This window comes from Felis catus, chromosome A3, assembly GCF_018350175.1.
Source record: "Felis catus isolate Fca126 chromosome A3, F.catus_Fca126_mat1.0, whole genome shotgun sequence".
NCBI lineage: Eukaryota > Metazoa > Chordata > Mammalia > Carnivora > Felidae > Felis > Felis catus.
This window is the reverse complement of record NC_058370.1, coordinates 26,136,586-26,150,221: the sequence shown is the minus strand read 5'-3', so window position 1 is coordinate 26,150,221 and position 13,636 is coordinate 26,136,586. Positions and strand designations below refer to the sequence as shown.

The window sequence follows — 13,636 nt, the reverse complement described above, 5'->3', positions numbered from 1 at the left end:
GGACCCGTTTCTGATTTGGGAAAGTTTTTCCAGGAAAACTTACCTTGTGATTCCTTTGTCTCAGACCAGCTCTCATGCAAGCCATCTTGCTCAGACACCTTTTCCAATTTCATCTGAGGTGGTGCATTTTATTATTTTATTTTATTTTATTTTTATGGTTTTAATTTTAATTTTGAGAGAAAGTGAGAGCTGGGGAGGGGCAGAAAGAGGGAGACAGAGGATCCAAAGCAGGCTCTGCACTGTTAATGTAGAACCCAATGCAGGGCCTCGAGCCCATCAACTTTGAGATCGTGACCTGAGCCCAAGTGGGACGCTTGCTTAACTGACTGAGCCACCCTGGGCTAGTCCATTTTAAATCTCTAACTCCTCCTGGGTCCTATATCATGACAAATGCTCCCACCTTCCTCCAGCACTTGATAGGTACAGGGCCTCAGCTCTGGCCCGTTCTTGTGAGTTATTTTTTAATTGTGAATTCAGGTTGCTGGATCAGAGAAGTGCAGAATTCCTCTTGCATTTTCAGACCATTCTTATCTTTGCAAAGTGAGGGGCTGATTTGTCTAACTTTTTGTGGGGGCTGATCTCATCAGATCCCTTTTGTAGCTGATGGGACCAGGGGTTATGGGCACTGACCCCTCTGCCTCCACGCACTGGAAAATCCGTGTATAACTTGACTCCTCCAAAACTTAATGGCCTACTGTTGATGGGAAACCTTACTGAGAACATAAACAGTCTATTAACACATACTTCATATGTTACATGTATTGTATAATTCTTCCAATAATACCTAACTTAAGTTTTTTCAGGGCACCTAGGTGGCTCAGTTGCTTAAGTGTTAGACTTCGGCTCAGGTCACCATCTGCTGTGGCACAGAGCCTGCTTTAGATCCTCTGTCCCCCTCCCCCCTCTGCCCCTCCCCCACTGGTCCTTTCTGTCTCTTAAAATAAATAAATGTAAAAAATTTAATTTTTTCCCTAGTATTGCTAGGTTATGCAGCTAAATCTTTTTTTTTTCAAATTGTTGTACATTTCCAAACTTTTTTTCAATATATTTCTTGAAAAAAATCAGCATATATGACACCTTTAGTTCAAGCCCACATTTTTCAGGGTCAACTGTATTGTAAAAAAGCCTGTTATCCATTGGGTCATATTATTAGTCTGAGGCAATAAAGGGGCCTGGGCATTAGAATAAAGTCTGGACTTATATACCTGTTCACTCCATTTATAAGTCACTGGCTTGAGCCTCAATTTCTCCATCTGTAAAATAGTCCAAGAATGGTTGGCTAATTGCAGGGGATGTTTAAGTCTGTTGAGTTGCTATAGCTTAAAAAATTGAGTAAATGTTGCATGTTACGGGGGCCCCTGGATGGCTCAGTTGGAAGAACATGCGGCTCTTAATCCCGGTTTGTGAGTTTAAGGCCCATGTTGGGTGTAGAGACTACTTAAAAAATAAACTTGAAAAAATGCATGTTTTGTAGTAAACACTCAAATATTGGCAAGTGGTTATTCTTTACTCCAGGAGGGAAACACAGTCCCAGTTCGCACAGTCTCCTCAGTTTTCTTCCAGGGAATAAGCAAAGATTTAGGAGGACCTGTTTTGTGTAGGGAATGGAAGTACTTCAAAAAATGCTTCATACAAGTGAAAATCAAATTTACCGTCTTCAGATGCCAAGAAGAAACTAGTCATCACCTGTACTTTCACAATGCCAAGGTAATCAACGTTTTGCTTTTATTTGGGGGCCTCCATTTCTATGTAGATAGGACCAGGAGGCCTTTCTAAGGGACCTGGATCCAAGGAGTACAGACTGGCAAGGAAAGGCAGCTCAATTGGTGAAGGCCTTAGAGGGCACTGTGGTCACCATTGGGGCTGGCCTTTGCAAGCAGATGGAGAATAGTTTTGGGGATCAGGGGGAACAGAGTCTCTGGAATCTGCCACCATTGACTTCTGTTTGTTTGTTTGTTTGTTTTTTAATTTTGTTTTTATTAGCTTGCCTAGTCAAAGTTGCCTGTCACTTCACCCACAGAGATTTCATTCATTAAAACTGTGGTCTGTGGGCTCTGCCCTAGCTCAAACCCCTGTGTGCCCTCTACCTTCTCTCTGTCTGCTTTAGTTCTGTGACTCAGGGATCAAACTCAACTTTTGCAGAAAATTGTCTTTTTATAGCCTTTGAAATGTGTGAAGAGCGGTAGCCATAGAAAGACTACAGGAGATTTAGAAATGCGCTTTCAAAAATGACCGAGAATTGATGGGTGGGAGAGTAAACAGTTGTCAGTGGATAAAGGTTCTTAACCAATACATTTCCTTTTGGGGGCAGGTGGATACTGAGCAGGTGTGGGATGGGAAGAGGCCCAAGGTGGCTGGGGGCTCCTAAGGTTGAGAGAATACACTTCTTGGATCATCACCTCCCTAGTTTTTTTTCTCCTCTCATTCTATAACTCTTAAGTCTCCTGGCCTGGTGGAATTTTCTTTGACCATTTGTTTTTATGTTCTGCTTTTTGGGAGATGGTCCTCAGCTTCCAAGCCCTAATATTTTAACTTTTGTCTTTTGTTTTGAAGTGTTCTTGTCCCAGAAATTCCATGTGTAATGGAGTCCTCATCCATCTTTTATCTCCCTGAGAGTATTGTTCTCTGTTTAGTGTTCATTCCAATATTTATTTCTGAGGGTTTTTTTCTGTTTACTTTTTCTTTTTTTTTTTAAGGCTTTTTTTTAATGTTTATTATTTTTGAGTGAGAAGCAGAGACAGAGCAAGCAGGGGAGGGACAGAGAGAGGGAGACACAGAATCCAAAGTAGGCTCTAGGATCTGAGCTGTCAGCACAGAGCCCGACCCGGGACTCCAACTCACTACAAGATCATGACCTGAGCAGAAGTTGGACACTTAACCCACTGAGCCACCCAGGCACCCCTTTTCTCTTCTCTTCTCTCCTTTGCTCTTTTCTCCTTTGTGAGAGTGCAGGCGGGGAAGAGGCCGAGAGAGAGGGAGACAGAGGATCTGAAGCAGACTCTGCTGACAGCAGCGAGCCCAGTGTGGGGCTTGAACTCCAGAAACGCAAGATCATGACCTGAGCAGAAGCCAGGTGCTCAACCGACTGAGCCACCCAGGTGCCCCTACAGTTTTCATTTTTAATATTTAAGTTTTGAGCTTGATCTTCATGATTGAGAAGGACGAAAGTCATCTGAGACTTGAACCGGAGCATTTATTTCTGTGGGACAATGACTTGCATATCCCTATGGGTCTCCCCAAATAGGAACGATGTTCTCTGCCCTTGGGTCTGTCACCAGAGGAGAGGGATCTCCTAGTGTCCTGCCTGAGAGGCACAGGCCTGGCTGCAGAGAATGTGGTTCTCAGTCTCAGGGATCCTGTGTAAGCCTCTGGCTGGAGGAGGAGCATGGCCTACAGAACAGGCTGACCCAGGGGGATACCAAAATATTTCTTTACCTTCCACCCTGCAGTCCCATCTTCTGAGGCTAATTGGGTCTATTCCTAAGCAGCATTTGTTTGCTGTTGGAAGTGGACACACTTGGGCCACAGCTGGGGCTGGAACCCAGGCTTCCAGCTCTAGGAGAAGGGACGATGCTTTCTCGGTCAGTTGGTCTTCCCAGCAGCCAGCACAGTGCTGGGCCCCTGGCTCCATGAATGTGCGCTGTTCGGCTTGACTGAAGCATTGCTCTGCCTGAGTTTTGTGGCTGCAGCACTAGAATCTAGAGGAGAGAGGAGCAGAAAGAAGCAGAAGGAAGCTGGCTCACCCGGGATGTGGTGAGAAACGGAGTATTAACTAGGCTAGAAGCCTGAACAGGCAGGTACTGTGACAAAGATCTTCTGGGTCGTCCTGGGTTATGCAAGAGGCAGTGTGCGACACTGGGTGGAAGGGTTTGGAAAACTCTGAACAAATCTGCATAGAGGTGTGGGCAAAATCTGTCCTGCTGTGCTCTTGTAAAAGGGTCTTAATTATATTGGGAGAGCAGTGTAGATTTTGGGGTGAACCAGCCTTGTTATTGTCTCCTCCACCACCTGGCTTTGTCCTACCACCCTCTCCTGAACCAGCTGTGGGCTCCGTGAGGATGAGCTGTTGGCCGTTGTCTGCCTGTGTTTCTCAGTGCGGAGCATGGCTCCTGAAGCCCGGGGGAGCTCCTGTCTGATGCTTGTAGGAGAGTGGCCTTTGCCAGCGTGCTGATCTGTCTTGGGAAGTTCTGTGTAAGCGCCGGACAGAGTGATTGCTCAATATTAAGCTTGATTGTCACCATTACCTAAGGCCACACAGCTAGCAGGGAGTAGAATGTGGATGGCAATGCTGTTGCATTTCTTTGAGACCTTTGTCCCCACCTGGCTTGGACCCACAGAACTGGCAGGATGCACAGATGTGTCGGGTTAAGATACTCAGGAGTGCCCACTACAGCCCGCTCTTTGCCTGCAGGCCTGCTTCACCACTGTTGAGACTGGCAGACCCTTGCCCATACCAGGTAATTGTAGCTAGTTTTTGAAAAAAAGTGGTTTATGTGGGACATAGGCTTTTTTTTTTTTTTTTAATGTTTATTTTTGTCAGAGAGCAAGCAGTACCTGCACAGGAGGGGCAGAGAGGGAGACAGGATCCAAAGCTAGCTCTGAGCTGAGAGCAGAGAGCTGGACACGGGGCTTGAGCTCATGAACCCTGAGATGATAACTTGAGCTGAGGTCAGTTGCTCAACTGACTGAACCACCCAGGCACCCCTAAAATTTCTTTTAATGTTTATTTTTGAGAGAGAGAGGCAGAGCGGGAGTGGGGGAGGGGCCGAGAGCGAGGGAGACACAGAATCTGAAGCAGGCTCCAGGCTCCAAGTGTCAGCGCAGAGGCCTATGGGGGCTTGAACTAGTGAACCACGAGATCATGACCCGAGCTGAAGTGGGAGGCTTAACTGACTGAGCCACCCAGGCGCCCCTATACTTTTTTTCTTGTGCAGAGAACTTTTAAGGTTTGCTGTCTTAGCAACTTTCAAACATACAATATAATATTTTAGTTGCCGTGCTGTATATTACTTCCCAGGGATTTATTTGTACCTATTGACCATCTTTAAGTCATCTCTACACCAAACATGGGGCTCAAATTCACAACCCTGAAATCAGGAGGCACATACTCTTCTGACTGAGCCAGCCAGGTGCTCCCAAAATTTTGTCTTACAAAATATACTAAAAGAATACATACATACATACACACAACACACACACATATAAATATTAGGACTTTCTGCTTATGGTAGCAGTAATCTGTAAGTCCTCCCATGTTGAATCAACTAGAAATGCTGTGTAAATTTATTTGTGTGCAGAGCTAAGCTCCCTAGAAAAATCCCCTGGAGACTAACTAGAAGAGGGAACCAGAAATAAGAAAATGTAAACTAAGGGATGTGCAAGACCTTTAGGGAGAAAACTGGCAAAAATTTTCGGTAAGGTTGGCAGGCTTGCCCTAGCATAGGAGCACTTATTAGTAAAGCTATGATGATTAAAAGGGGTGGCAAGGGATAAATGCCAAAGGGAAAAGTCAGTCCAGAAACATCCTACATACATGGGGGGAACGTTATGAAAGAAGAGGAGTTGGGACATGCTTGTCATTACGTGTGTTTGGCTTTCCTTGTAGGGAAAAACGAGATCCCTACCTCATACCATACACAAGTAAATTTAGATTGTTTAAACTTGAATGGCCATTTTCATTAGTTTGTTTTTTTTTGAGAGAGAGCACAACAAGGGAGAGTAGTGGTGCGGTGGTGGTATGGGGGGCGGGGAGAGAGAGAGAGAGAGAGAGAGAGAGAGAGAGAGAGAACCGGAAGCAGGCTCCAGGCTGTGAGCTGTCAGCACAGAGCCTGACTTGGTGCTTGAACTCATGAACTGCAAGATGATGACCTGAGCTGAAGTCAGACATGTAACCAACTCAGCCATCCAGACGCCCCTTGAATGGCCATGTTCAAAGAAAGAAACGTTTCTTGGACAGTATCTGACTGTAAAAGTAACATGAGCATATGGTAGTTCACTCACAAACTACCCTCCCGGGAGACCTGACTTTTTACAGTTAGAGAACAAAATGCTGGAGGGACATGGCTTAATGCATATGCTAGCGTATTAACTGAGACTGTGTTGCATGGACTGTCACTTGACAAAGCTTCGGACTGTCACTTGACAAAGCTTCATCTTCCCATCATTCCCTCATTCATTGCCTCTCACTACCATCCCCCACTATGGCTGCATGGGATTTAGGCAGTCATTTGTTTGGAGCTTTTGCTATGATAAACAGGACAGCAGTGACCATGCTTGCACTCAGGTCTTGGTAAGAGCTTTGGACTGGGTTGATTTGTAGCAGAAGAGTCCTGTGTAACAGGATATGGAACATTTGGCATTTTTAGGTATTGTCAGTTTGCCATCTCAAAGGCTCACTCTATCCCCATTGCCTCTCTAAGAGGACAGTTGAGATTTAAGGCATTGGCTATGTGGCAGCAGGAGCAGACTACTGTGAGGGGCAGACCCAAGGTGGTGACTTTATAGAAATTTGGTCTTCACTTACCCCTTAGGGGAGAGGGCAGTGGGCTCTTCCGCTCTGGCTTTGCTAAGGGACACATGACTATAGGAGCGAGCACTGCAGCTCCCAGAATCCTTTGCTCCCTTGCTTCCCACCCATCATTGTCAGAGTTAACCATTGGTTTCCGCTCCACATTTGCACACCCTTCCAAGGGTTTCCCAAATAATTGTAGGTGAAGGGGGCTGCGTTTGTTTATAGGGTAAAAAGCTTGACTCGAAACTCCGCTTTAAGTTGCCTTTTCTTTGCAGATCTTTCTGTATATTCCTTGTGTTTTCTCTCTTTAGTTTAAGATTTTATTTTTAAGGAATTTCTACACCCAAAGTGGGGCTCAAACTCACAACCCTGAGTTGAAAAGTCACACACTCCACGGACTGAGCCAGTCAGGTGCCCCAGTTTTTTCTTTTTCTGTGAATTATCTATAAGGGTAATGGTATATAATTTAATTCCCATCCACTGAAGAACATCTAGATGTTTGTGAGTATTTTGCTAATATGAGCAGTACTGCAAGGAACATGTTCCTATAGCCATTTTTTTTTTTTGCATTTGTCTCATTTGACCCCTGCTGGGATCAATTATTTTAATAATTCTGATCAATATACCAAAGTTCAGTTTTTATTGTACAATGAAAGTGGCGCTTGCAGCCATGGCCTAGAGGCACGGAGCAGTTGTCCACATTCCTTCTGAATGCCCCAGGATGAAGGGATGCTTTTGTGAGGCAGAGCTGGAAAGTCTGGCAGGATGGCACACGGAAATGTGTAAGCCCCGGGTTCTTCTCAAGGTTTCATCCTCTACGTTGGGGGTCCCTAGCACCAACCACCCAGGGAGTTAGGGGAGGTCATCTCATTTCACAAATGATAAAACTGGGGTTTGAGAAAGCCATTGAGGGCTTTTTCATTCCAGCTTTCCATGGATCTGGTAATTTCTGGAATTTAGCAAAGATATCCTAAAAGTCAGGTAAAGACCTTGAACTCTGTGACCTCATACTCTGCCACCAGCCAGGTGGGCAGCCTGTTTCCAGCCTCTTAGACTGTTGTACTTATTGTTCCCACTTCCCTCCTTCTCTCTGCTCACCTGGGTGAGGTGTCCCTACCCAGGTTTCACTTTTGTAACTATACTTAGCATATTGGTTTTAAAATGTCTTTGAGATCTGGCTCCTGAGTGAAGTCTAAATCTCTATCACTTAGCTGCTGTGCAAGCCTGGGCAAGGAATCTGCCCATCTGTTACCTCTGAGCTTCAGTTTACTCATCTGCAAAATGGGGCATCTTAAGAGTAAGCTCTCTCTTTTTTCGGTGAGATACATAGTAATTACTCCATCTCAACTATTTTGTTATCTCCGACAAGGGAAGCAGCTAAGAAAGACTTGGGCGGCTGAGGGGGAGGATACAGGAGTCTAGATTTCCCTCCCAGGGGCTGTGGAGAAGACGAAATTGCTTTAAAAGGTGAATGGGAATATCTTTCAACCTCCCTTTTACTTCACGTGATCTCTAACCCCTGGGGGGACTCATGTGGGGCAGGGAAGCCCAAGTGGCCCCGCCTTCTACCTACTTCTCCATCATGTCCACCATCCTCCCCCCTTCCTGTATTGTGCATTTAATTAATGCAATTAACATTTACAAGATGCTGTGAAATGACTGCTGCTGGTGCCAGCCTGGAGGAAGTGAATGACATCACTCCTCAGCCTTATAGCTGGGTCGGGTGGGGGGGCGAGTCCCTGAGCCTCCTCCCTGAGTCTAATTGGGGGTGCCACCCACCCTTCTGCCTGCCACATTGCATTTGGACACGTCTGACCTGGTTCAGTTGGGACACAGGCACCCTGCACTAATGAGGCAGAGCCTTGCAGGGAGAACCTTGCGGGTGAGCCCACCCTGTGCTGCTGTCCGCCCCCAAATCATGTGCTGGACCCCAGCTTCTGGGAAAGGGTCAGAGTTCACCACGCATCACGGTGGGTCCTGTCCCTCAGCCCTAAAGTTCCCCACAGTCTCTGGGATGGGTGAGGCAGTGTCCCTAACTAGAATTCTCGGCCGCCGTGTCTTGGCACGGCAGTTACAGGCACGTGCCCTGGACTGCCTAGGCATGAGTCTTGGCATTGCCACCTTGATGGGTGACTTAATTAATTCATCTGAGCCTGTCCAAAGCAGGTTGATAACAGGACCTGCCTCAGGATCTGGTGGGGGCTGAGAGAGCGGTTTGTACCACCTTTAGCTTTTACGGTCGGGACCTGGGCCCTGTTACAACAGTGGGGTGGCAAGGCACGGTTGTTCGGCTAGCACAGCAAGTACTCTGGAAAAATCCCTCCGGAAGGTGCCATCTCGTTCAGGGTGGTAACCCAGCCAGGCTATCCTCCAGCGCTGGAAAGATCACACTAGGTAAAGCACTCGGCTTGTCTTGGGGGCCACATTATCCAAGAGGTGGTGGGAAGAGATGACGGTGATTTGTCTCTACCATTCGTTACACGCCAGTCTCTGGTACTAATTTCTTCCTGTTCTCAAGAGCATGTGGCTAAGTTTATGTGTTCTTCTCTAACTTTTCCTGGACTTGAGCACGTTAACAAGTCACGCTGGTCACGTGTGTATTATGTTGCTTAACAAGTGTGTGTTTTGTTGCTTAATCTGTGCCTCAGTTTGTCCATCTGTAAAATAGGCATACTATGCACCACATTGAAGGATTAAATGAGTTGATGCAGCTAGAGCACCGAAGAGGGTGTTGCATATAGGGTAGTAAACGCTGACAGAAAATTACTGTATCTTTAGGTGAGAGGATTTGTGTGAGGAGGGCCAGGTTATTACTTTTTGGAGCAGGAGTATTGGGAGAAGCCTTCCCGACTGTCACGATGTGGTTTTGGAGTCTGAACAACAGGGAGGTATGTGGTAGAGATGGGGAGGGCTTCCCGGCTGAGGAGGCAGCTGCAGCACATGCCTGGAGGCGCGCTTCATTCATCCTGTGTGTAGAATTGGTCAGGGAGAGGCACTGAGCCGGGCACCTTTCAGCCTGCGCAGGTTCTGGACGCCGGTGTGTGTTGTGACAGTAAGACAGCAAGGCAAGTTCATGTCACTGCACACCCGGGGTGATGCAACTCACATAATCGAATTATACATTGGGAGAGGGGGAGTATTTTAAAATAGCTTCCCCGCTGGGGCGCCTGGGTGGCTCAGTCAGGTAAGCCTCTGACTTCAGCTCAGGTCATGAACTCACGGTTCGTGAGTTCGAGTCCCGCGTCCGGCTCTGTGCTGACAGCTCAGAGCCTGGCGCCCGGTTCCGATTCTGTGCCTCCCTCTCGCTCTGCCCCTCTCCTGCTCACGCTCTGTCTCTTTCTCTTAAAAATAAACTTAAAACAGCTTTCCCGGGCTAGCCCAGGTAGCTGAGGACACTTAGAGCTGGTTGGTGTCCTTCCCTGAACCTTCCTCCAGTCCTCATGTGCCTAGTTTATAGGGGCAGGAGATTTTTCCTGAATGTTGGCATGCGGCTTTGGGAAGGGTGCTCTGCTCACATGTCTGCTTGGTAGACTGGGGGACAGGTTGGCGCTGCTGAGGCCCTGGGGGAAGGCCCGAGGTAGTTAATCATTGTCCACTCCTGGCTGCAGGCTCCACCTGGGCCTGTCTAGGAGGGAGCCTCCTGACTGACACAGTAAAGGGCCGTCTGAGGGAATCTTGGGCCCTGGATGAGAGGGAAGTAATGGCCCTCAATTTCAGCCTCTGACCTGCTTGTTACCAGCTTCTGACTGGAAGGCCTCACTGCCCTCCCCCCTCCCCAAGCTTCTGTGTACCCTTTAGTGTCTTACACCCCATGACGCAGACGCCCTCCTGGTGTCAGGCTACCTAGGTTATTTAGTTCACTGGCTTGGCCAAGGGTAAGACGCTGGGAATTAATTATTACTTGGAACCACACTCCAGCAGTTTTCCTCGGATTTTGGCAGCTTGGCCTCACAGGAACTGGCCGTAGGTCAGCCAACCTGTTCTTCCGGGTCAGGGCTTGGCAGTGAATGGGGGTGAGGAGCAGCTGATCAGACCAGGTCAGGCATTCCTCTGTTTCCGTGGGGCTGGTGAGGTTCCTTAACATGTATCAAGAGAAAACAGACCAAGAAGTGTGGCCCTGTACACCCTGGACCACGTGGGGTAGGTAGATGCCACTATGTGCTATGGATCAGTGTACATTTAGAACCAGAACAATGCTTCTCTAACTTGCACATAATCACCCAGGGGTCTTTCGAACATGTTGGTCTTGACTTAGGAGGTCTAGGGCCAGTGCCTGAGATTTTGCAGCTCTGACCAGCTCCCAGGTGATTTCCAGAGGTGCTGCTCCCTGGGCCTTATGGGAAATACAGCAGGGGTCTAGTTGCCCCATGCCCTGGCCTGGGGGACGGACAGGTGCAGAGGATGGCTTCGGGACCCCAGGGCACACCGCCCATCCACCTGGGGGCGCTGCAGGCCAATTCAGACCGCTCCCCACATCGCCCCCTGGTGGATGTGGTGCCACATCACTATTGCAGTCCACCGCCCTGTAGCCTAGAGGATGTTTCTAGAAGCTACCCTGGGAGGCTAGTGTGCGTCATCTGGTACGGTGCGGTGAGTTCCCAAGATGGGGCACAGGGGTTGGGAGTGCTCAGTGCTGACGAGCAGCCTTTTGTTCAGGAAGCTTTTCCCAAGAGCTCAGGAAGCTTTTCAGTCCAGAGCAATAGGGTGTGGTGGCAAATACCTCTGGAGTAGTTTGGGGGAAAGTAAGGAATGGGTGTCTGGGGGCCTCATTCATCTACTACCTAGGTTCTAGTTTTGCCTTGGTGCCCTACCTCTTAGGTGTGATTTTTGGCCTTGGAGACTAATCCTGTCTGTGTGTCAGTTTTCCTTTTCTATAAAATGGGCCCATAATCACATTAATAGGCGTAAATGAAAGGTGCACGCTCTTGCAGCCAACATCTGTTGAAGACCAGGATGAAGGTCGCACAGCCCTTCAAACCTTCAGCGAGGACCTGGCCTGAGCTGGTCTGAGCTGAATAGCTTGGTGATGATGCAGTTACCAGGACGGGCAGCAGTGGGGAGACAAAGGCCCAGAGGTGGGGTGAGGCTGGAGCCGATGGGGAGCATGCCCCTTGTTAACTGCCCCAGTCCTTTGCCTGTGCTCCTCCATCCTTTCCCTTCTTGGGAACTTGGGACTCTGAGCCCCAGCTGGTGAGGGAGGAGGGGAGTGAGCGACAGGCCAGCAGACCAATGGGCCCCTGAGGTTGGGGTGGGGCGGGGCTTGTGCTGCCATGGAGAGGAGAGAAGCTGTTCTGTGGGGGAGGAGGGGGCGGGTGGGAAGAGGACCTGGAGATTGAGGGGAAGGGAGAGAGCAAACAAAGGGGTCAGGAGGGAAAATAATGCACTGGCTTCCTGAGGCCCTGCGGAGGCTGGGCAGGGAGAGGGGGCCAGGGGCAGAGGGGACCAAGGCTGGCTGCAGGCAGACCCGGGCAGGCGGGTCCTAAATGGCATTGTTTGAAGTGGCCGGCTAATTGCACAGAACAGCCTAAGCCTCAGACCACAGCCCAGCCCCCTCCTCTGTCCTGGGTGCTGGTGTCTGAGCCTTCGGGCCGCCTGGCCACATGGAACCAAGTCCTGAGCCTCCGAGTTTGGTGAGGGGGGCAGGCTACGGGGTGGGGGGGGGGCAGCCTGGGTGGGGTCCTTGGGTAGGAGTATCACCCGGAGAATATGTCAAGGGCCCTCCCTTGGCCTGAGGACGTAGAGCCATTGGTGGGAGGTTTGGGGTGTGCTGCCCCCTTGTGCCCTTGTTTCCCTGCTACCCTACCTATTCTGGCCCTCCTGCAGGAAACAATGAAGGGAGACACCAGACAACTCAACAGAGAGGAGGACGCCAGCGGGAGGGAAGACTCCATCATCACTAACGGGGGCTGCAGCGACCAGTCTTCTGACTCCAAGGATGCGCCCTCACCCCCCATCCTGGAGGCTATCAGCACCCCGGAGATCAGAGGTGGCCGGGCTAGCGGGGAGGAGGGGTGGGACAGACAGGCCCTGCAGCTGGGACATGAGCCTCCGAGCAGGCTCGAGGCAGGTTGTGGGGAGAGGCTCTGGTCTCTGACAAGCCCCGCCACATCTCCCAGGAAAGAGAAATGGATGGAGGCAGAGCCCAGCCCGTTTCTCATCCCTGTCCACAGCCCTTGCCCCCCTTCTCCTCTCCCCTCAGCTGGGACTCTGAGGAGGTAACCCCGGGGTGATGACCCCTGTCCTTTTCCAGTCATGATGGGGGGGGGGGAAGGTTGCAGCATAGCCTGGGGTCTTTGGCTCTAATGCAGAGGGACCCCTCTCCCCTTGCAGGTGATTATGTGGCAAGAAGACACTTGCCACATGTGGGGGAGGATCTGAGGCTTGCTTCCTTTGCCATCCTGCCCTCCCTGCCCCTCCCCTCCACAGTTCTGGATCACATCACCTGGGATCCACCCCACTGAGATTTCCTGACCCAGCTGGTTTAGAAACGCCTGTATTGTCCCATCCTGTTGTTGAAATCCTCTAGAGCTGTGCTGTCCAATAGAACACTCTGCAAGGGTGAAGTGTTCTGTTTTGGCATGGTGCGCTAGAATAGCCACTAGCCACATGCGAGCACTTGAAATGTGGCCGATATGGCAGGCACTGGACTGTTCAATACTTGCAGCTGGTGGCCATAATTCTGGAAGGAAATTGATGCCTTTCCTGCTGAGTACCTTCAGTCATTGTTTTGGGTCCTATTATGTGCCTGGCCCTGTGCCCTGTTGCCTTATGAATACGTTGAAGGGAAATCAGATCCTGAGGGGCTCAGTTAACCCTCTGAGGATGCCAGTGGGTCTAGAGAGATCTCTGCCCCCAACCCAGAGAGGAGACTACAGGGGACAGCAGGTCAGCGAGGGAAGACACGGCTGCCCCCCGGCCCGGAGGCTGGCCCTTCCACAAAAGACAAGACCGGTTCTTTTCTCCAGGCCGAAGATCAAGCTCACGACTGTCCAAGAGGGAGGTCTCCAGTCTGCTAAGTTATACTCAGGTATGTGTCCTCACGTCCCTTGTGCAGGATTCGGGAATTCTCTTGAGTGGCATCCAGTAAATACTTGTTGAGTGACGGATTTGAAAACTGCTAAGCAC

At 49.5% G+C, this 13,636-nt stretch overlaps 1 protein-coding gene across 12 annotated transcripts in view; it reads left to right on the top strand.

The window, feature by feature from the left end:
* The window catches only part of DNMT3B (DNA methyltransferase 3 beta), a 41,730-nt gene that overhangs the window by 2,648 nt on the left and 25,446 nt on the right, over positions 1-13,636 (top strand). For 2 of the 12 annotated variants that reach the window (XM_045053751.1, XM_045053750.1), the window contains exons 1-3: positions 3,129-4,457; positions 12,335-12,497; positions 13,477-13,538. In XM_045053751.1, the coding sequence (XP_044909686.1) occupies positions 4,356-4,457; positions 12,335-12,497; positions 13,477-13,538 (327 nt within the window). In that variant the 5' untranslated portion in view covers positions 3,129-4,355. Of the gene's footprint in view, positions 1-3,075; positions 3,099-3,127; positions 4,458-8,302; positions 8,906-11,885; positions 12,142-12,334; positions 12,498-13,476; positions 13,539-13,636 lie in introns of those variants that run through there. The other 10 variants (XM_045053752.1, XM_045053749.1, XM_045053746.1 and 7 more) reach the window with 9 other exon arrangements.